The sequence below is a fragment of the Dunckerocampus dactyliophorus genome, chromosome 2 (genome assembly GCF_027744805.1).
Source record: "Dunckerocampus dactyliophorus isolate RoL2022-P2 chromosome 2, RoL_Ddac_1.1, whole genome shotgun sequence".
NCBI classification, from domain to species: Eukaryota; Metazoa; Chordata; class Actinopteri; order Syngnathiformes; family Syngnathidae; genus Dunckerocampus; species Dunckerocampus dactyliophorus.
The window spans coordinates 34,102,917-34,125,594 of record NC_072820.1 but is presented as its reverse complement, the minus strand read 5'-3'; the positions used below and the strand labels follow the sequence as shown (position 1 = coordinate 34,125,594).

The following is a 22,678-nucleotide window of genomic DNA, read 5'->3' as shown; positions in this document are numbered from 1 at the left end:
CACCCAAACCAACAGGCAACAAACAATTTCTTCCCAAGCGTAGAGTTTTCCTACCTGTCATACCGCAGATGCAAATAATTATTGCCAATGTTGTCAAAAAGGCAAATAATTGTAGAGAGGCTATTATTTGTGAACAGTATATATCATCATTATATAGAAGAAGACATGGGCCGGTATGAGATTCTGACAGTATGATAACTTTGGGCAAAAATAACATGGTTTGACGGCATTGTAATTACAGCTCTAAAATGTGTTATTTTAAATTATGTGTTATGTTAAATTAAATGTCTTTATTGAAAAGAGAAAAAAAGTTAAGCCAAAACAGTCATTTTTAAACAATATAATATAACACGATGAAAGTGGAACGTGTATTTAAAATAAATAACAAAAAATAACCGAATTCCTTCTAAATAAATAATAAATATAGAAAATACAGTTGTCAGTGCTGTCTACTGTGGCTAATCCTGCAACTCAAGTCACATAAAAAATTGCAACAGATACTTTTTTAGTTAGTAAAAAAAAAAAACAAGGAAAAATGCAAATAAATGCAATCAAGTGGCCCAAAGTCACGTTATGTTATTTCATAGTGGCAGATTGCACGATTCCACACAAACTTCTGTTTTTGGGTCCTGTGATTGTGGTTAGCAACTGAGGCGTTGTTAAGTGGTTGTTACTTGTTGTTTAGTGGAGAATAAACGCTTTGTACCACTTATCCTCGACTCCAGTCTCATTCTGAATCACATTTGGTGACCCTCGACGTGAGTAATATGTCGAGCCACAACAGCAACAACAGTGCGGCCGTACCGCAGAAATTATATAGCAGACTTAATGATAATAACAAATAGATAAGAACTTATAATAGGGTTAATAGTTGACAGAAACACTTTGATAATGCATAAGTACAGACAATGTACGTACTCGCCAGAAATGAAGAGTTAGTGGTCAGTGTAATGGTGATTAGACGTAGCATTGTATGTATCTTCCTTGTACTTTGTGAACATCAACTGCTTGTACTGTTTCTTAAAATCGCTCATGTTAGTGTATTGTTTGAGTTCCTTGCTCAATCCGTTCCATAATTTGATTCCACATAATCAAATGCTGAAAGTTTTTTGTGTTTTCCGTGCATGTAAGTGTTTTAAAGTTTTATTTTTCCCTAAGGTCATATTTCTCCTCTCTTGTTGAAAAGTATTGTTTTACATTTTTGGGTAATAGTTTATTGTTTACTTTATGCATAATTGTAGCTGTTTGAAAGTTTACCAAGTCAGCAAATTTTAATAATTGTGATTTTAGGAATACAGGATTTGTATGTTCTCTATAAGTGGCATTTATGGATTAGTATTGAGGTGTTTCTTGCCCCTATGTTTTTAATGTGAGATTTCCACTTCTTATTGTCATCTATTATAACCCCGAGAAATGTATTTTCATTCACCCTGTCAATTTATATTTGCTTATTCGTATCCTTTTTGCACTTACCAATACCATTATTTTAGTTTTACTTAGGTTCAGGGATAGTCTGTTTTTATCAAACTATTTTTTTTAGGATAGTGCAATCATTTGTGATTTTTTTTAGTTAGCTCTTGTGTGATATCTCTAGAGCAGAATGTGGTTGTATCGACTGCATATAATACTAGCTTTAGGTCTTTTGTAACTTTACAGATGTAATTTATATATACATTGAACAGTTTTGGTCCCAGTATTGCCCCCTGGGGTACGCCGCACGATATATATGCCGCTCGTAGATGTAAATTCTCCGAGCTTCACATATTGCCTCCTGTATGCTAAGCAGCTTTTAACCCAGTTCAAAACTAACCCTGTGATTCCATATCTTTCTAGTTTTGTAATTAGGATATTGTGATTAACACTTCTGTTAAATCCATAAATACTGCAGCTGCTCAATTTGTGCGGTCAATAGCATTGGGAATTTCCTCTGTAATTTCGATTAGTGCCATGGAAGTTGAAATGTTAGCTCTGTATCCATATTGGCTGTCCACGAGAAAGTGGAAAGAAAAACATAACTCTCTTTGACCACATTGCCATGTATTGACAAGTATAGTATACAGTATGCACAACACAGCTGCAACAGAACCAATGTTGTAATAACGGTATGGCGCAAACTGCTCAGCCAGCATTATTACATCTGATGAGTTAATTGTAAACAACAACACGGAAAAATGTGGCATGTATTTCATCCCAACATCTGAGTAGCAACTTTTTAAAGTGCATGCAGAGGGAGATAAGGGTGCTGCATGCTGACGCCTCATGATACAGTACTTTAGATGTAGCTCTGCCATCTTGTGGAGTTAATAAAAACACAAGGAAGTTGTTAATGGTAACATTTTTTGACCGCCTTGGTGGTCATTTGGTCAATGAATGAATGGCTCATTGAATGAATGAATGATTTTTTTAAATTTTGTTGAGGTGTTTTTGTTTTTGAGTTTGTCTTTTTTCCAAAAATGCATCTTGAAAAACAGAGGGTGTCTTACAGCAGTGGTTCTCAATTTTCTGTCATACTCCACTTTCCGAGTGCCGTATCCCTTCAGATGTTTGACCTGAAGCCATGTAGCCCCTACCTGCACATTTAAACAAAAATAAACCTTTTTATCTTAATTAACTTGAAATATTGAACATAAACCAATTGGTTAATAAATTTTATATATATATATATATATATATATATATATATACATATATATACATATATATACATATATATACATCCATTTTCTATACCGCTTCTTCCTCATTAGGGTCGCGGGGGCATGCTGGAGCCTATCCCAGCTGACTGGGATATGTGTATGTGTATTTTGCATGGTCACATTTGATAAAGTTTCACATGAGCACTGATAAATAGATACGTAATCATCCAAGATAAGTAATACCTGTATCTTTTATTCCAGTTTTCTGTTGGCATGATGTTGTTGAATTTGAGCTCCACTTCTTTTGTCCACTCACAATGGTTATGGTTTAAGTCTGCATATTCATTTAATACCTAATTGAAGGGAACCTGGGGTTTATAATACGCATTATGAGTATAGTCCCCCCACCTCTCACGCCACCCCTGCCCCAATCTTTGATAAGCTCACACATACACTGGCTTACACTACTGATGCTGTACCTCTTTTACTACAACCTGTCATATTTATATATAATATACTATGTAATTGCCTCAGTCTAAATGATCCGATGATATTGTGTAGGACATTGTTAAAAGCGTTGACTTTTATGCTAACCGTCTTACCCTGACAACTCATGCACATAAAGAACTCCAATTCCTCACACTGTTCAATCACAGGCTATAGATTTCAATGGTCACAACGACATCAAATCCTCAATTATAGTATTGTTCCTCAATTCAGTGCTCAAGTATGCTTTATTTTATGGACTTGCAAAATAAAATACTTGCGCTTATTTGCCATGGAGGATGTTGTTGCTATGGCCTCTGCAGTCTGAGCAGTGTGTCACACTCATCGTCGTGGCATCTTTGCATCTGCACCATCAGTATGCAGTCCAGCCCGCACACGCATGAATAGTTAACTGCGCCAGTGGCAATTATCGGCGTGGGGATTAGGCGAACAGGAAGAAAAATATCGCCCTCAAAGATTTTTTAAAACAACAGCGAGCATGTGAGTGTGTGTCAGTCGTATGTGTGCTTTTGGAAAATGCAGGTTTCCCCCCGTACTGTCACTATACACCCACCTCCAGCCTTTTACTGTCTTAATGACTCTAATTACAGCACCACATCACCTCTAAGCATCAAAGATGTGTGACTCATGTGGAGTGCTGGCGTGATCGCGCGTCGCAATATGTTGCTTTGTCTTGCATCATTAACACGCTTATTCACGGCAAGAGAGTTTTGGATAAATCTGATTGGCGTGCCCAGATTCTCTTCAGGAATCTCCCTGGAAATTTCCCGGGATTTTCTTTATCAACCAGTTGGGCAATAAGGAATCCTGAGCTGGCGCTTGTAAATTGAGCGATGCATCTATTACTTCTAGCGAATTGATCTGGCATTAATTCATTGCAACTCCACAGGCACACTCTTTAATCTCGCTCTTGGAGCTGATTAAATAGTTCACTTTGCAGCACGCAGACACACACACACGCGCACACACGCACGCACACACACGCACACACACACACACACTAGACTAGAAAGGTAACCCCTTCTATCTGAGTCAACTAATTAAGGAAAAGTGTAAAGTTTGATCAAAATCTCCAACACTTTAACAACCTGGGGATCTCATTTAGAGGTTTTTTTCCCCTTATAACCAAAACAATAAAATGTCACTCGAAAGAGAACAGAAGCCGACCAAGGATGAACTATCCTGTTGAATCCATGGGTGAAAATTTGTCTAAACATGCCCCCTTACTTTGTTGCCTGTGCTATTATTTTTTGGACAATACACTATAAACCCCATTAGAGTGATTGACTAATAAAACAAATTAAGCCACATTAAGGCGAGTTAAACACAAGTTTGTCAAGCTAAAAGCAGATTTATGGAAATATTTCTGGAACTAAACAACCCAAAATAATATATTTCTAGTCTCTCGTAATCATAGTAAACATTACAGAGCACTGATATTTACAAGTGCAGTTTTTTGTAGAGTTCGGTTTTCAACGAAAATGATTTCTACAAATAAGTTGCAGTGTTTGTACACTGGCTTGGTCATCGTGTAGCCAAACAGTGCGACTAACAAACTATTGAGTGCCCAAACAAAGCATCCACCTTGCTGACCCTGTCTCTGGGAGGAATGGATAGTGGTTCTTTTAGAGTTGGGACACTAGACCAGGGGTCACCAACGTGGTGCCCGTGGGCACCAGGTAGCCCCCCACGACCACATGAGCCTGCTTTTCATTCAGGTTTTCAGTTAATAATGAAAGAACAGTAGAAAGAAATGCATTCTGAAATACAAAAATGTGAGTTGTGGACACCAGCATTTTGTTCATGTTCTGGTAAAACAAGCATATTCGCTTTGTTTGGGTTTAAAATAAGCTCTGAAAATAAATGTTACAAAAATGAGTAGCTCTTGGCCATTTTCATTTTGCAAAAATAGCTCTCACAAGGAAAAACGTTGGTGACCCCTGATCTAGACAGATTCCGGATTTACTCATCTTTATTATGTGTTTTGTGGTTTATTTGTTTATAGAACACACACACAACGATGAACAACTCTGTGTCTTACTCCTTCCTTCATCCTTTCAAGCAGTGCGCCGTGCTTTGTTTATTTAGGACGCCTGCAAAAAAAAGTTGCAAATGCCAGAACGTTGATTAAATAAGGTGAGAAACACTATTGAATTCAAGAAATAAGTTGTAGCTAAGCACAAAGTTTGCATCTGTTACAACAGGATTGTAATGTAATGTAAGTTCCTTAGTCAACACATGATGCAAGGGGAATGGTTTTAAAGCCAACACAACAGAAAGTGAGCCGGCCCAATGTGTGCAATGATGATTGTACCTGCTGCTGAAGTTTACAATAACGTTCAAGTGAGCAAATATCCAGCTCTAACAGTACATGCTTTAAAGCAGGGGTTTCAAACCTGCGGCCCACAGGACCATATTTTGTGGCTCCTAGACAAATTCAGGGGTACTTGCTACGGCAAGCACAAGCCAACACTGAACTCGCAGCTTATCAACAGTGAAACGAACAGGCGGCTCACTAGACGAAGACTACACAGTGCACCAGCTAAAAAATGACTGCATAACTTGTAATAGGTAAGTAATCACACATAGGGCAACTACTACTACTATGGGGATTAATAAACAACAACCATCTTAACGCTTAACACTAATTTAGAAACTTTCTGCAGAACAAGTGCCACAAAGCATGCTGGGAAGCCGGAAGCACTCCCAGCGACGGGAGTGATGCCGGCTTGCAGCATGCCTTGTGATTCCGGAGTGAATACTTGATGCAGCCCAGCCTCACCCATGCTCTACCTCCAGCAGCCCCCGGGTAGCTTGAGTTTGTGACCCCTAATGTCAAGTTAAGTTTGTAACGGACTACAATGAAACAGCGTCCGCCTGGCTCTTCCGTCCCTCTCGCCCTCCTCCCTCAACTTTTATATTTCATAATTTATATGTATTTTATGTATAATATATATAAGTATATATATATATATACATATACGTATGATTTCTATGTATTTTATGTATATTATATAAGTGTGTGTATATGTATATATATATTTATGATTTATATGTATTTTGCTTTGTTTTCTGCATGTAAAAGTCTAATTATTCTCTGTAAAATGTGTTGTGTTAATATTTTTGGGTGTCTGGAATAAGAAATACGTTTTCGTACGTTTCAGTTTTTTTTGGACATTTTGGAACAGGTTAACGATGAAATCCGAAGTTCCACTGCATCTTATCGTTTCTGTACTTTAAAGGGGCATTTGCGGCGGCAATGACAAGACTCTAGTGCTGAAAAGAGAATGAGTGAGAGAGTGAGAGTGAGAGTGCTACATGGGGCAAAGACAGTGCAATCAAGCTACAATAGCGAGAGCCGGATGAGAGAAAAAGAGGACACTGAGAGATTCACATTGATTGACAGCCGCTGGGACGCCACAGCAGGAACGCACAAACACATAGACACTCAGACAGGACATTTAAAGTGGCAGATGAGCTGACGATCTGTCAAGACTGAAGAGCATGCAAGAGCGAGGTAAAGTCTCCATGGATGGACAAGGAGTATGTCAATGTGATGGGCAGGCAGATTGACACTAAATACAACCGCAATCTTGAAAAGACGGAATGGCATCTGAGAGCAGATTGCGTTCTTTTAAAAGTACCCTTGTCCGTTTGAATTTGCATCTCTGTTAAGTTAGATCTTACAGAATCATATCCAAGGGTGACAAAATCCCATTTTCAAACCACATATTACATCTTTTGAATAACTCAAAGGCCACAAGGTAACAGGACCAAAGGCTTAAAAGGACACAGTTATTGGAACTCTCCTGTCTCGCTGGAGGCCATCACAGCCAAAAACCTTGAGATTTTTATGGTCTCCTGCTGGCCTCATCAACAAGGTCCAGGACCCCCACTGTCCCCTCCCGCCATTGATGCTACATGTTCTGACTTTCTATTAGCCTTTGCACACAGCCTGAGTGCTCATTTTTGGCATACTCTTTAGATTCTCTGCTGTATTTTTTTTGAAAGATCCAAAATTATACTATTTTTCATCAAATAAGTCCCACAATAATGCATTGGAAGTGCCACAATCTAGCCTTGACGCTGAAATTTAGACAGTAAAGTGTTTTTAGTAAGCCTGACTGGGAACACTCGGTTTTGTGTGTTTGTTGCTTTAATGCTAATGAGCTGTGTTTGTCCACACCTTCTCCAAGAAGAGCTATTGTGCACTTAATCTACATTTTACATAAACACTGTAATTCTGCACTTGTCCAATGTAATAGATGCCATATATCACATAAAACAATGTAACATTAAGGGGTGGGACATGAGGACACAAACATTAGCCACACTAGCATCTACAGTGCTAACATTCCAGTCACATTTTAACAGCAACATCATGTTAGTTTAGCCTAGTCGCATAAGAAAAACAAAACAATCAAACTTGCAGCTCCCACGCCTGTACCTGACTGACAGATAGTTGGCAGAACTATACTTTAAGATGTGTAGCAAAGCCTGTTTGTGTGTGTGTATTATTTGACAAAGTGGTGGGCGTATACAGCGGTTTCTAGGGGTGGGTTAGAGGCGCTATCATGTCCATAAGGAAGGCGTTTTCTCCTTCATGATTGAATGAAAAGCCGCAACTTCAAATGTGACCATTTGAGAGACTCTTCTAACAAAACTGGAGCAAACAAGAGAGGGAGATGATACATTTTTTTTCTTGTCTGATGCTCATTAACAAGCTCTAGGGACACATTTTTGCATTATAGGGCCCTTTAAATACAGTAGTAGTCGTAGTTGGCCTAACCTGCTGTTCTTTCTTTGAGTTTATGGTGGACACCAGGGAACTTGGCAATGAGCCTGATTGTGATCTGACCCAAATACGTAATTAGCAGATGAGGCTCAGCTGTCAAGTGTCTAATAAAAATGGGTGACAAAAGATAATGGCTGCTGTGAGAGATTGATGAAGAGGTGTGGAGAGGATTTAATCAAAGATAGCAACTAGGAATAGTATGGCTAGCTTCTCAGTCTTTTTAATTTCAGTTGTCTATTGACTTATCCACCAAGGGTCCTATAGTTGCAGGGTGCGTGGTCTACAAAAACAGATAACAACCAGGGTCTGTAATCAGTGCTGGGTCAAATAACATTGGCATTAACAGCTATGGCTGTAGGCAACTTCCTGACGTAGTCGTTATTGACTCTACAACATAGCAGTAGCTGCATGTGAAGTTTCAGCAGCAGCTTTGTGTACCTCTGCATGTGCTTTAATATATGTTGGTGTTTACTGGTGTTTCCAATGAACTCAGAAGCTCCTTATCACCGTTACAACATTGTTTCTGCTGCTGCTGTATTGTGCATTATACTTATTAGGGCTGTTGGAGTACACTGATTTGTGGCGCCCTCTCTATTCTCAACCCTGCTCTGTATTTCCACAGCGCTACCACTCAGGTTCAGAGCGACTCGTAAGCTGTTTCATTGTCGTTTTTTAGCAATTACCGCAGCGCTGTCAAGGGCAACATGGCGGCGGGGAGGAGGAGGAAGACAAATGTTGAGACGCCGGCTGTGGCTGCTTGACAGAAAAGGCATAAAAAGAGTTTTGTGAGAGCTGGCGCAAACTAGAGAAGAATGATTGACAGACAAAAATGAAGAGGTTGTCTGTGAGCAAATGTGCTGGAGTGGAGCGAGGTATGATGTGGCAAGATAGGGGAAGGTTCCAGAGAGTACAAATAAGGTATTTTTATCACTCAGACAGGATGCAACAGCTTTGTTTGGACTAGTAATAGCTGCCAACACTCGGATGGATTTGATTAGTAAAGTTTCTACTTCATTCTTCACTGTTAGAAGCACATAAACAAAGTGCCATGTTTTCGTTTCCTATTCAACTACCTTCATTATTTTGTACCTTGAGAAAGAAAAAAAAATAAGGTGCAAGAGTAAACTGAAAACACCGCAAAATCTCCTCCAGAAGATCTGTTTTTCCGGGAGTAGGGGGTCTGAACCATATTGTGTTTTATATATAATTTACAGAACACATGACCATGATAAATGGCCCCCCAATTTGGAGTTGAAAATGAGACAGCACTGAGATGTTAAGGAAAACCCCACACTAAATTGCATTTGCAGTATGCCATGCACATGTCAAAACAACATAAAGTGGAAGTGAGTAAAAACATGAAAAGCAAAACATATAACATATACGTTTACAAATGCAAATGAATTTTCTTCCGTCGCCTCATTTCATCGTTTTTTTTATGTCATAAACAAGACTTTCAGATGATAAGAGGGGTAGGCACACAGCTGAATCCGCTGCTCGTTGAGAAGAGCGCTGCATGCTTATTTGTCAGTTTCCAAAAGCATCCAATAAGACAAGAAAAACTTGCAAGATTTGTTGCTGGTCGCTTTTTTGGAAAGGAATATCTAGACTTGCCTGAATAAATATAGCGACAAAGTCACCAAGTTGGCAACATTCATCCCACCTTCTACATTTTCTTATTCTCTGCCAACCAGGTGCATATGTGAAGTGTGTTAAGAAGCGCATGTCATGTTCCGCAGGGCAGGAGCGAGCACTTCCTGTCCTGCGCTCTTATTTTGGCGGTTTGTACTTCTGCGGGGAGGAAAAGGCAGCCGCTTCACTGCTGGTGGCCGCGCAGCTGCCGGGAATGAACATTAGCGGCAGTTAAAAGGCCATCGTCGGCAGACTTGCGGCGCTGGTTCATTGTTGCGATTGCTACACTTGTTCCTCGTTTCCGTACCGGTGCTGTCACCTGAGAAGTATACTCACCTGAACTACCTGTACCCTGTTTCGCAGAGCCTTTTTTCCCTCTGTCGCTTTTTGTTTGTTCCTGTTGTGCAACATTAAAGGTCTTTTATTTGCAAGCCGCCCCCTCTTCTCTGCATACTGGGGGTCAGAGCAGTGACAGAGCAGTTACGATACCGCCACCTACTGTATAGAGTTGTCACAATTTCTAAGCTACATTCACAGATAGTCCCATTAATGTGTTTATGAGCGAGGGCAAACAGGTAGGATGCCAGGCCAATATGTGGCAGTATGACCCCTAACAGTCATGTTATTTTGCACAATAACAAAGCATTTGCAGGTATTTTTTTTGAACAATTTACCCTCAATTTGAGGTTGACATATTACAAGAAACTCCACAGTAAATCGCATTTCCAGTCCATCAAGTGCATGCCTATACAGTGCATCAGGCCGGGCTATAACCCATGTTATATGTACTGGATGTAATTTGTAAGTTATACAGTCTGTCATAGGGAGGACTGCTGCATAATTGGACATAAGATGCCTGCTTGATAGTACCTTGCCCTCTTTAGGCTATAGGCCTCATTCCTGAGTGTGAGGAGGAGCATAAAGAATAACAGGGAAGATGCTGGATCGTAAAAAAAAAGAGACAAGGGAGAAGAGTGGCTTAAAGGCGAACCATGTAATGAGTGAGACAAAATGGAATGGCGGCGGCAATAAGAGAGACATCCACAGAGAGCCGGGGTATCATTCCCGACATCTATCACCACCCTCATTATTCTGTCTGTACATGCATTGTGTGTGTGGGTGAGCACATGTCACAAAAATCAACTCATATCTCACCTGCCATGTGGTTTTTAATTATCGGATGTCACTCGGTTTTAAAGGCTCATAGTATTATAACATTATCATGTAGAAACATCGACACCAATGTAAGTCAATGCAACATGCCGGGTAATGTATCTGCTTTTTGTCTGCCTGCTCGTGTCAGTCTGCTCCAGTTTATGTGGCCTATTTGTTTGTGGAAGCTAACTCTTCCACTCCTGAACCACTCCACAGAAAGGTGTGAACGTTTGTCAAAACATGCACCCCTCCTGTGTTGCCTGTGGTATCATTTTTGCTATAAATACACCACATGATGGCGCTGTTATTAAACTCCTGTAAGTTGGATTGACTTGAAATTTCTGACACAGCTCACTGTGCTGCTCAAAACAATCACTGTAACTTTAAGGGGTTTTGCTGAATCACCACAGAAATCGGTACACACCTTTAGGGAACTGAAGAGCACATGTTTGTAAAATTTCAGCAAAATTGGTTGAAAAATATTGACGGCATCAAGCAAAACGTCTGTGCAGGGGCAGGGGAGAGACTCCCGCCATTTTGTGCTGTGATTCTCAACTTGGGGGTCGGGACCCAAAAGTGGGTCGCAGGGCTGTTTTCAGTGGGTCGCAGTTTTATACCTGGGCAAAAAAGAATAATTATGTGACGTGATGTCCGTGTAGTCACCTCGCGTTTTTGTCTGTGCTATTTGCGTGCTACGCCGCCACGAGATGCATGCCATGCTTGAGCTGAAGGGGAAGAACATCGAGTGGGAACATTGAGTGCTGTCTGTGCGACACACAGCTGCAGATATCTGCTGGTGAAGAACGTGCCATAATGAGAGGACAGTGTCTCACCGCTGCAGCTCACTTGTTGCAAACAGACCCTTTAAACACCAGATATTTGAGAGGTTCAAGTTGAAAAAAAGTCCACAATTTGGTTCAGTGCTTGTCATTGAGCGGTGGTGGTGGGTCCCGCAGCCAAACCAGTTGAGAACCACGGATTAAAGGATCTTTGACTAGTGTTTTTGCAGTAGGTCCTTAAAAACAGTAAAGCGCTTCTCTCATAGAGGAGCTTTGATTTTATTTATTTATTTTTTTTTTGCAATAGGATCTTAAAGACAGCAGAGCAGTCGTTGTATTTAGAGGATCTTTGGCTGAACATATTGCTTCTATTTGAATGTGTGATTGGTAAAAATGTGATTGTATGGAGAACATTTGTTGAGTAGCTCTAGGCCAGACTGTAGGAAGTAAAAGTCACTTCATTTTTGCCTTTGCGGGTTTCAAAAGTACGTTTTTTCATTATTTTTCTCAAGCTGATTTCTTAAGCCTCACACAGCTGACCTGTTACATTTTTGTTAACTTACCAAATGAAGGTGCATATCCTATTTGGCTTGCCACTCCACTTATACACTCTGATATTTTTGAACAAAATTTGACAGAAAGTCATTAACCAACGACACCTTGATCCTAATTGTACAGGCCTGTTTTTCCTTGTTCCTTTTCTCTCTGACATTTGACAATGCACACGCTAATTCATTTACAAAAAAAGCCTATACTGTATTTCCAACCAACTCAGGCTGACATTTATCCATGGACATATGCATTTGTTATATAACGACGATTAGTTGCAGCCATTTGCCAAAGCAAACTTAAAAGGGTTTTTGTCCTCCAGCCAGTTACGGGATTCAGCTTCGTTAAAATCGTACACACAGAGAGAGAGCTTCAGTCAATCAGCTATCTTCTCGCTACCTCACTTATCAACACTTTGTGTAGGCGGCTTTGAACTGTTTTGGCAAAGATTTGCTTGATACCTGTAAAATAATAATTGCCTCTCTTTCTCTCAACATAGTTTCACTCAAATAATGTTTCTTCATTGTATAGATAGCTTCTGCAGCTCTTTTAGGGTACATATTATGTATTAAGGATTCTGTCAGCTACACAGTAAGGACAGAGGAGGGCTAAATTGGACACACTTGACAGATTTTACATCTCAGTTGATCGCGTCCGAACCTCCAGAGGTAGAAGAAGATGGAGGAGGAGGGCCCTAAGTCTTAGTATACATATTTAATGTTCCTGACGATAGCTGTTGCTTGACTGATATGTTCCCAGGTTTCCGCCCGTGAGCGAAGAGGCTGCAGTCGGAACCCCAGTGGGAGTCATCCTGGCGGCTGCTGTCAATCAAACCATCGTGTATTCAATCATCGAGGGCAACGAGGGAGGTGAGAACGTGCCGGAATATTTTCGCAGCACCTTCGCTCGGGTTCCTTCTGTGTAGCCATTTGCGTAACCATTATCATTATTATCATTACCATATTGACCCGAACATAAGACGACCATGAATAGAAGACAATCCTTCTTTTTTGCGCTGTTTTTGGAAAAATATGTTTATGCCAAACTCAAGCACGAAAAAAAAAATAGTGAAACATTTCAGACACTTTGTTCCAGTGGGTACATCTGTCCACGGGCCTCATGCACACGCACAAAACAGGGCCACATAGCTGTGTACGCCATTTTCCAAGTATGTGATCGATAAAAACTAGTGCTGTCAATCAATTAAAAAATGTAATCAAGTTAATCACATGTCTACTCAGAGATTAATCATTATTAATCACAAATATGACTTCTTTTTTTTTTTTTGTGGCTGCCTTTCAAGCAGCTATCGATCTATCTAATCACACATTTACCTTGGGCTTAATTAAGTAGACTCTATCTAGTGAAGTACTACAATTGGCTTGAATTTTGTTTTGAGATTTAAAAAAATGTTGGTTGCTTACTTAGGGCCCTATTAAATCTGGTTTATTTTTTTTTCCCAAATTCTGTTTTAATTTTTTTTTATTATTTTTTTTTCTTTTTACACTTATTTTATCACCAGAGATTGTGTGTTTACTTGTGTCAGTGAATAAAAGGACTTAAATAAATTCAACAATCCTTACATTTATTGATGCAACACATCATTACACAATTTTGCCCAGTATTTTTCATCCTCAACAAACAATCTAATCTGTGCTTGTGATTACCGAAGATGTAGTTGCAGATGTAACTGCGATCATTTTATTAATGGAAGCTACATATTAAGACACCCTTATTTTATTACCGCTATTACAAGATATGTGCTGCTCTTATTTTGAAAGCTGGAAGTATGGTGTGTTTGCGTTGAAAATGTACTTTGACTGTTGCTAAGTGTGATAGCTAGATGGGAGCCTCTTGCAGCTGTCAGCGGGCATGGGCATCCTAAAACGCTGTTACATTACCTAAAACACAACCTTGGCACGCACACAGCCACACTAGCATGCTCCGCTAAGCTAAGCTAACCCAACCCAGCAAGTTTACACCGGCTATTGCTGTACTTGAGCTCACGCTCGGTGAAGAGTGTCTTCGTAGACTTACTTCAGGCTGACATGCTGCTATGAGCGGTGAGAGGTCCGCTGGGGAAATATTTCCCCACACAAACGTTTTCACAATATGTCAGTATCCGCAAGATTCCGTGTTTAACAGCAGATTCTGTTAATGCGAAAATTATAGGGCCCTACTTACTGCTGTCCATCGGTCTCCAGTGCAACAAACAATAGCTTTGGCCAATTGGTCCAACTTTGTTGCCATTTCATTTCCACACAGTTTGTGAAATCTTGTAACGACACTATGAGGTCCTAGCTGTTGTCTTTTTGTTGATAAGTCCGAGCCAGTTGCACTCTGCCAGTGTAGCTTGATGACCACAGCTTGATTTTACGTTGTTAGCAAAGATAAGCTTTGCCCGAAGGTGGTATTTCAGACTCGTCGTGCTTCGATGAAAAGACAATTCATCACGACAGTATATAAATATATACACACAACCTTGGTTTTATCCAGACTTTGAATTGAAATTTCCCGTGAAGCAGACATATTTCTCCTCATGCATTGCTGCTGGCTGCATCGCCATGCGCGGAGGACGTTGTGGTCAACCTTAGTGATATAATAACATTGTTCTATTACTTTTATAACGCATTAAGATTTTCAGATTAATCATTAATAATAATAATAATAATAATAATGATAACACCATTACGTTTTCAAATGATTGGTTTTGTTTTGTTGTACTTTGAACTAATACTCAACATTAATATACCTAATATTTTGATGGTAAATAAATATTACATATTTTTTTAAATATCCTTCTGGAATTACAGCAATTAATTTTCAACATAACTTCATCCCCGTTTTGAATTTTTGCATCCACCTTTAAATTAGACAGAGTTTGCTAAGCTTGTATTAATCTAAAATGTGGCATCAATTTGATAAAAAATGTAGAAACATGCTCACTAAAAATGGAAATGTTTGCCTTAATACCAGACCACTTTTTTTTGGTTTCACACAGATGGCAGCGGATGCGCTGTCACTGAATCATCGTTTTATTCGTTAGGCCACTGCAGTGTCCTACAAATATTTTTGACTTTTTCCAGTGAGTCCACCTCCATTTCCGTGAAAGTCAGCTTATTCATCCTCGTCGTCTTCCCACCAGCCGTGATTCCGAATGACAGCAGCTATCGTAACAATGCAATCAAGTCTCATTAAATATGTACGCCACATTCATGAGTGACTTTGCATTGACCTTCTATGGTTAAGTGGCGGCATGGCAAGGGCGTAACTTGAGGTGGACTTAAATACACACACTTACGCTCAGGATGGAATCTATAAACCACAAATTGCGTGAATATGTGCATACGTCACTTTTTGTATGCACATTTTGTGTTTCTGGCATACGGAGACTTTTAGTCTCTTTTTTAGTCTTTTTTTGTCACTTTTAGTTTAGAATTTCATGCACATTTTTACAGATGAGACCCCAGGTCATTGGTGTGTGTGTGCGTGTACGTTTGTGTGTGTGAATGACAGGAAGAAACACTCTGTTTTGCTTGGGAGGAAGTCGTTTGTTGCCACCTGCTGTCTTTGTCAGACTTTTCTACAGCAAAATATATATTTACAGTAGGTCTTATACTTGTATTAGGCTCAATACAGTCTTTACGTTTGCCTTTGCTACTTTGTGGTCTTTGAAAAGTGCTTTATTTAAATTCACTTGATGGCCTTACTACAATATTCTCCCACTGCTTCCTGCAGGCGTGTTTGAATTAAATGACACAACGGGGCTGATTTCCACTGCCAAGACGCTGGACTACGAGACCAACTCCAGCTACGTGCTCAAGGTGGAAGCCGATTCCATGAGGGTGGTTTCCTCCAACCTCCGAGCTCCCTCCAAGAGTAAGCCAGCTAATTTAGTCGGAGACTTCTCCTCCTTTGAGGCAGGCAAGATGTGTCATGCCGGCATTGACAATTAACTCCCAGGCGAGTATTTCACTGTCAAACGAGGACACCCCTGAGGACGCGCGGCGTGATAGCGGAACAGATCGACACCTCGGCATCAGGGAGCTCAGAATGGTTCCATCCTTTGAGGCTGTTTTCACACATTAGCATTAGCATTTCTGTGTTGCTTGCTGTAATTTTGGTCCGTCTCTTTGGTCCGCACAGTGTTCACAACACCCTTCACAACACCCTTCACAAGTTTTCTTGAAATCTTAGCTGGTAAATATAACAAACAACCTACATATTCAACCCAGCGGACAACATCTTTTTTGGAATATTAGAATATTTTGTCATGTAATATAGCACAAATGCTGCCCTTACTATACGCATATGTATTTTACTGCTCAATCTTTTTTAATGTGTGGTGTGAAAGCACCTGTAGCAAACAACATAGCAGGAGTTATGATGCTATTTTAAGATAATGGTGATCTATGAAGCACAGTCATCAAACTGTCTTTCATCATATTTTATGAACTGACCTGATTTCAACTCTGTTTTTCCAAAAACAGATTTTGAAAAAAAAAGGGGTCGTCTTATACTCGGGCCAATACGGTATTACTTAGCTTCATTTTCATCCATTAATCTCCCAAACAACCCTCCATCCAAGCATTCTCCCCTGTGAGTGCTGCTCCAGTGTCCTCTCTGAGCGTCTTAATTGATGCTCGGCTGCCTGGCTTTTTTAAAATAATTTGAGTGTTTACCACATGCTGCGCGTGCTTCATTTAAACAATTTGGATCTTAAGTCCTCCGTCGGGAATAAAGCTTTGCATCATTGTGTTCATTAGCGACTCTGTTCACTTCTCGTAGGGCCACGCTGTGTAATCAGGCAGCAAATCAATAGCGTTCTAACAACACATTTCTCCCATTTTCTGACTTAAGTGAAGGTTTGAATCCTAAATGTTGTTGATCAACACTGCAAAAAAACCTGCCTGTTTGTGTTTGTGTAAAAGACAGATTGTTGGGGTTCTTCATTTCTTCTTCCGCGTGACGTGGGCGTGAATGCTTCAATGACTGAGCCTCAATATAATGACCTCAATACGGAGCAAGCGGGACCATATTGCTTTTTAATGTTGACTCTGGTGTTATCCTGTGAACTTGAAAAGGCCATCTTTAGCATCTCTAGACAGCACATATTTTTTAGTGAAGCGTGTTCTCAGCTCGTTCATTGGCACCTTTTTTTTTTTATCACAACAGTATCCGCCAACATATTATTTTAGTATTTTTCAGTTGTGTCTCCTGTTGCAGTCTATGCTAATTAACAGATGTCTGTGCAAATGTTTACTTGTAAATTACGAGTAAAGAGAAGAGAGAAACACCTAGCAAAAACAAGTAACCAAAAACTTATTTTTAATACACTGTCATATTTTTGTGTGGGTTTTAAGGGGCTATCTACACAGAAATGTTTCTAGGTCAAAACGGCAAAGTATTTTATCGTTTCAGCCTCTCATCCACACAGAAAGGGCATTCTGGGTGCCCTGAACTGTATTTTTCAAAAACGGCTTCCAAAGGGGAAAATCTGAAAACGCAGGCTTGTCGTTTTCGTGTAGACAGCCGACATCGTTGTTTTACGAAAACGATGACGTCACCGACCCAGAAGTGATCTTCGACGACAAGGCAACCTAATATCTGAATATTTCAGCTGGCATGACTCACCCCAGTTGACATTCTCCTGATATTTTGTCTTATACTCCATGACTCGCACAAGTAATTCCACTTCAAGTCTGGATGAGCCTTGGAAAGCGGAAGACGTGCGTTTGCATGCGTTTTTTTTTTTCTTGTATGGTTTGGTGTGTCACGTGGTTCCGTCTGTGTATCGGTTCTCAGCGCCACACATAGGTGTGCCTTGCGTATTACATAGTTTTCACTCGTGATCCATTCCTGTCTGGATGCTGGAACTATTTATGAATCCGGCACAGTTTTTCAACCCCCAAAAAAAGGAGCGTTCGTGTGTGGACATGTCCTAAATATGATGGAATATTATGAATATACAGTCAAACCTGTCTATAGCGGCCACTAAAGGGAAACGGCAAAAGTGGCCGCTATAGGCAGGTGGCCGTTATAGACAGGTTGGCGACCATTTTGAATTTGTGCGCGCACATATTAACATGTCTGTGATTAGAAGCTTGTTGTGTTTGCAGATACATATAATTATACTGTTACATGTTGACCAGTAGAGGGCACTGTGGGGCTGCGGATAAAAGTTGTAAAGAACTACTAGGTTAATAAACCGCCGTTAATAAAGCGATTAAAGTGCATCGGCGACGTGAGTCTCTCCTTCCCCACAACAAGGGGCATTACAGTATTGACCAGTGCACATTGTCTCACACCAGGAAATAAACGGTGTCACTGTCTGCAACAAGCTCTGAAGAAGACGGCTTTTTTTATGTGGAACAACTGACAGTTTGTGTGGATCTTGTGAATGATTGTGACTGAGCTAGGACTCAGTAATTAAAGTCTACACACGATGGCTTCATTGCTTAAAAAACGAAACTTTTTCGTGCATGAAGCTTCTGCTTGAGTTGGTAATTTGGCCGCTATATGCAGTCAGATATTGACCAAGGGAGACAAAATGGGTGGCCGCTGGCCGTGTTAGACAGGTGACTGCTATCCACAGGGTCTATAACATGTAAATTTGCTGCGGGGGATTTTTCAGTGGCCGCTATAGGCAGGTGGCTGTTCTATACAGGTGGCCTCTAAGACAGGTTTGACTATATCATGTAAATAGTACTGTAAATGCTCCAGTTAATACATCTATTCAATTAACCGCAGTCTACTATAGACGCCAGGTGAGTGGTATAAAAAAAAACAAATAAACGCCAGGATCTCTAATCAGTACAGGTCCAAAAACAATTGTGGCTGTCTGCAACCTTCTTGTTTTGATTAACGTCACAAGGTGACAGTAGCTGGTCAGCGTCAAGCAGATTTATCTACCTCTGCATGCGCTTTAAAATGTTGCTGCCCCCCAGCTGTTGATGTGAAATGCATGGTACACCATTTACAGTGCTGTAATACTGTAACACAGTGAACCCATCAGCGCTATGAATGCTCACTCAGCATTTTGCAACAAATCAATAGCGTTCTAACAACACATTTCTCCCATTTTCTGACTTAAATGAAGGTTTGAATCCTAAATGTTGTTGATCAATGCTGCAAAAAAATCTGTCTGTTTTTGTTTGTGTAAAAGACAGATTGTTGGGGTCCTTCATTTCTTCTTCAGCATGACGTGGGCGTGAATTTTCCTGACCGCGATTACAGGGGTGTCCAAACTACAGCCCACAGGCCAAATGCCGCCGTATCAAAGTGTAAAAATATAATTGAGTACGGCCCGTGTAGAATATGTGCTATCTGACTGGTTGCACAAAAGCCTTGAAATAGCTCAAATGAACAAATCAAGGCATATTTACTTCCACAAACACACGCCAACGCGTGTGACGTCATGCTTTGTGCGTAAACATAAACATGCAAATATCAAAGTGGCCCCCTCGTCCTTTGACTTTTCAGTACGCGGCCCTTGGAAAAAGTTAGGACATCCTTGCTCTATTACAACATAGGTTCTGCTGTTCTGCTGCTATGTTGTGTTGTGCGACATACTTGTGTGTTCTTCCACTTTGAGACCATCAATTAATGGTTACAAAATAGCACATTTCTTCAGTTTTTGATTAAAAAAAAAAACAATGACATTTAAACGGGCTGTCCTCATTTCGGCTGCAAATTTCAACAGATCTGTAAATATCAAACACACTGCCCTACCCTGTGAGAAGGGAGAAGGTGAAAGAATGGGGGGATGCAGGGGAATTTGCAGTTTGGACCAGATGTAAACATCTATGTGTTGTCGCCCGCAGGTACAAAAGGTAATAGCTGCTGAGCTGCTATTTTGCCACCTGCCGACAGCCTAAATGTGATGTTCCTAGCCAGCAGGCATTAAAAGTTTTTAAATTTGCAGGCGCAATCTTTTTTTCTTCTTCTTCCTTCCTGCCATGGGGTATCAAGTCAAGCCTGCAGGTCTTGATGGCAGCTCTTATCTTTCTTGGTGACGAGTGGGACGTACTGTATTTGACTGCAACATTAAATCCAGGTTTTTAGGATGCCTTAATCTGTGGCGTTAGATTTGCTAGATACTGCCCTTTATAGAGCTTTTTGGATCTAGCGTAAATGCTGTGATTAAAGCCAGGGTGTTTATTTAAGTAAAGTGCAAAGAAAGGATGAGGCGTGAACTGGAAGCAGGCAATAATTGGATGCAGGTTATTTCCAAAATACGAAAACTTGTTGTGGAGTATAACAAGCTAATTTTTTAACTTTAATAATTATATAAAGTGCATTGGAAAGTGCAAAACATAGTTCTTTTTGAGCACATGGTCTTTCATCAACAAGTATATTGCACAGCAGCAACAGAACCAATGTTGCAATAATGGTAAGGAGCAAACTGCTCAGCCAGCATTGATAATGCTGATGAGTCCATTGTAAATAACTGTACGGCAGGTGTAGTACACATGAATTTTACACAAGCAGCTGAGCAGAAACATTTTAAAGTGCATACAGTGATAGATACTGTAAAGCTGCTGGATGCTGACCACTTATGATACTTCAAATGCAGCTACTGCAATCTTGTGGAGTTAACAAAAACTACATGAAGGCGTTGTATAGGAGACTCCTCAGTAGAGGCATTAATTCGATAATTTACGGTATTTGTTGTCTTTCCTATACAAAAATTATGGTTTGTGTGCGTTTCAGGTAACACCGCCATTGTGGCGATTGACGTCCAGGATGAGAATGACCACTCGCCCGTTTTCACCACACCTCTTTTTATCGGAGGAGTCGCAGAGGACGCCAAAACCTTCACCTCAGTCTTGCAAGTGCAGGTAGCATCTTAACTAAAATCTACTCATATGCATCTGCAATTATCCTTGATGTTAGCTGTCAGAGATTGTTTGCCACATTTTCATATCTTAACCTGGATATTGTTATGATGATCATTACATTTTGGGGACACTTTTTGAAGCATAAGAAATCAGTCTCAGTCAGATTACAGTAGTCCCTTGTTTATTGGGGTTAATTGGTTCCAGGCCAGACGTGATATGTGAATGTGCACCAAGTAGGATTCCTTATTGTATTTAGCGCCAGTGTGAATAAGAAGATCCCATATTCAGACACATCTATCTGTGAAATCTTATGTAATTCAGATGTAATTTGTTGTCCTTATGTAGGTTATTTTACCATTTCCTTCCACTGAGTTCTGCATCCGTATGAAACCTAACCACATTACGGCTCTGAAGATCTTCAAGGAAAACTGCACTTTTTTCCCACATTCCTTATGTGAGAACACACATATTTCTCTTTTCTGTGTTTTCTAAAGATATGAAAACAGATAAAAAGAGGCAGCTCATTACGGCATGTAATGGGACACACCTATGCCGCCTACAAAGACCGCTATTAAAACACCTCCAAAAACCTCCAACAACATTTTATGGTTTTATATACGGTACACGCTGTAACCATGTAGTAACAGGTACATTCATGATAACACGTAATGCTATATTGTATTTTGTTGTATTTTGGTCCTTATAAGCATTACCGGAACTTCCATCCTCGACACATTGATTTCACATAGCAACATAGAAGTGAACGTCTACACATAGCATTAACTTTTTCAAACTCAAAAGTAAAAACACAGCAGCAGTGGCGGCAGGTCCAATATTAATATGCACGTCACGTTATATGCAAATGGAGCTTTGTTGGTGCTTTTTGGAGTTTTTTTCATAATAGGCAGAATAAATGCTTCCAATTACATGCAGAAATGAGCTGTCTCTTTTTTACCTGTTTTTATATCTTTAGAACGCACAGAAAGACATACGTATGTGTTCATGTCTCACATAAGGATTGTGGATGATGGGCAAAATTCCAAAAAAGGTCAAGTTTTCCTTTACAGTAAATCCTCGTTCACTCTTTATTTCACAGATTGGATTGGTTTAATATTAAATTAAAATCCTCTTGTGAAATATTATGACTTCTCCAAGCCACAACGCATGCAGCTAAATTAATTGAAAGTAGATATAGTGTATCAGTGCCTGATGTTTATTTAAGCTGGGATAATATTCTGTAAAAAAAAAACATTCCTTGTGAGATTACGCTGTGTCTCTCCCCCTATCGACTTGTGTTTATGAACTAATTGGCACATCTCTCGGCTGTTTCCAAAGTTACCCCACTCTGAAGGCTTTCCTAATGCAGTAAACAACGACACCTGCTTTTGGTACATTTTTAAAATACCTTCGTGGATGCAAAATGGGTCATCACATCACTCTCCTTCAGTTTTTGGAAAGTGTAGCAACATGTTTTAATGAGCCCGGATGCCACAGGAGACTCACGCGTGGTCTCTGGCAGAAGAAAAAAAAAAAAAAGTGCTTTAATATTTGATTGCGGTTTTAAGATCATTCTTAGATGTCCCTTGCTTCATTTGATCTCAGTGCTGAGAGAGAAAGATGAGATGAAGAAAAAGAAATGCAATCCAAGTCTCCCTCGCAAGCTTGACATACGTTGCAAACACATGACATTTCCGCACATGGAGGTTGAGTGTTAAAGACAAACCCTGACTCCACTTATTTTGTAGGAGAATCCCCTCGCTGCGACCGTGATTCACTCAGCACAGG

At 40.1% G+C, this 22,678-nt stretch overlaps 1 protein-coding gene across 2 annotated transcripts in view; it reads left to right on the top strand.

Moving 5' to 3' along the window:
- The window catches only part of LOC129174162 (protocadherin-15-like), a 177,590-nt gene that overhangs the window by 128,853 nt on the left and 26,059 nt on the right, over window positions 1–22,678 (top strand). For both annotated transcript variants that reach the window (XM_054765847.1, XM_054765837.1), the window contains 3 exons: window positions 12,813–12,922; window positions 15,792–15,932; window positions 20,766–20,893. In XM_054765847.1, the coding sequence (XP_054621822.1) occupies window positions 12,813–12,922; window positions 15,792–15,932; window positions 20,766–20,893 (379 nt within the window). The remainder of the gene's footprint in view (window positions 1–12,812; window positions 12,923–15,791; window positions 15,933–20,765; window positions 20,894–22,678) is intronic.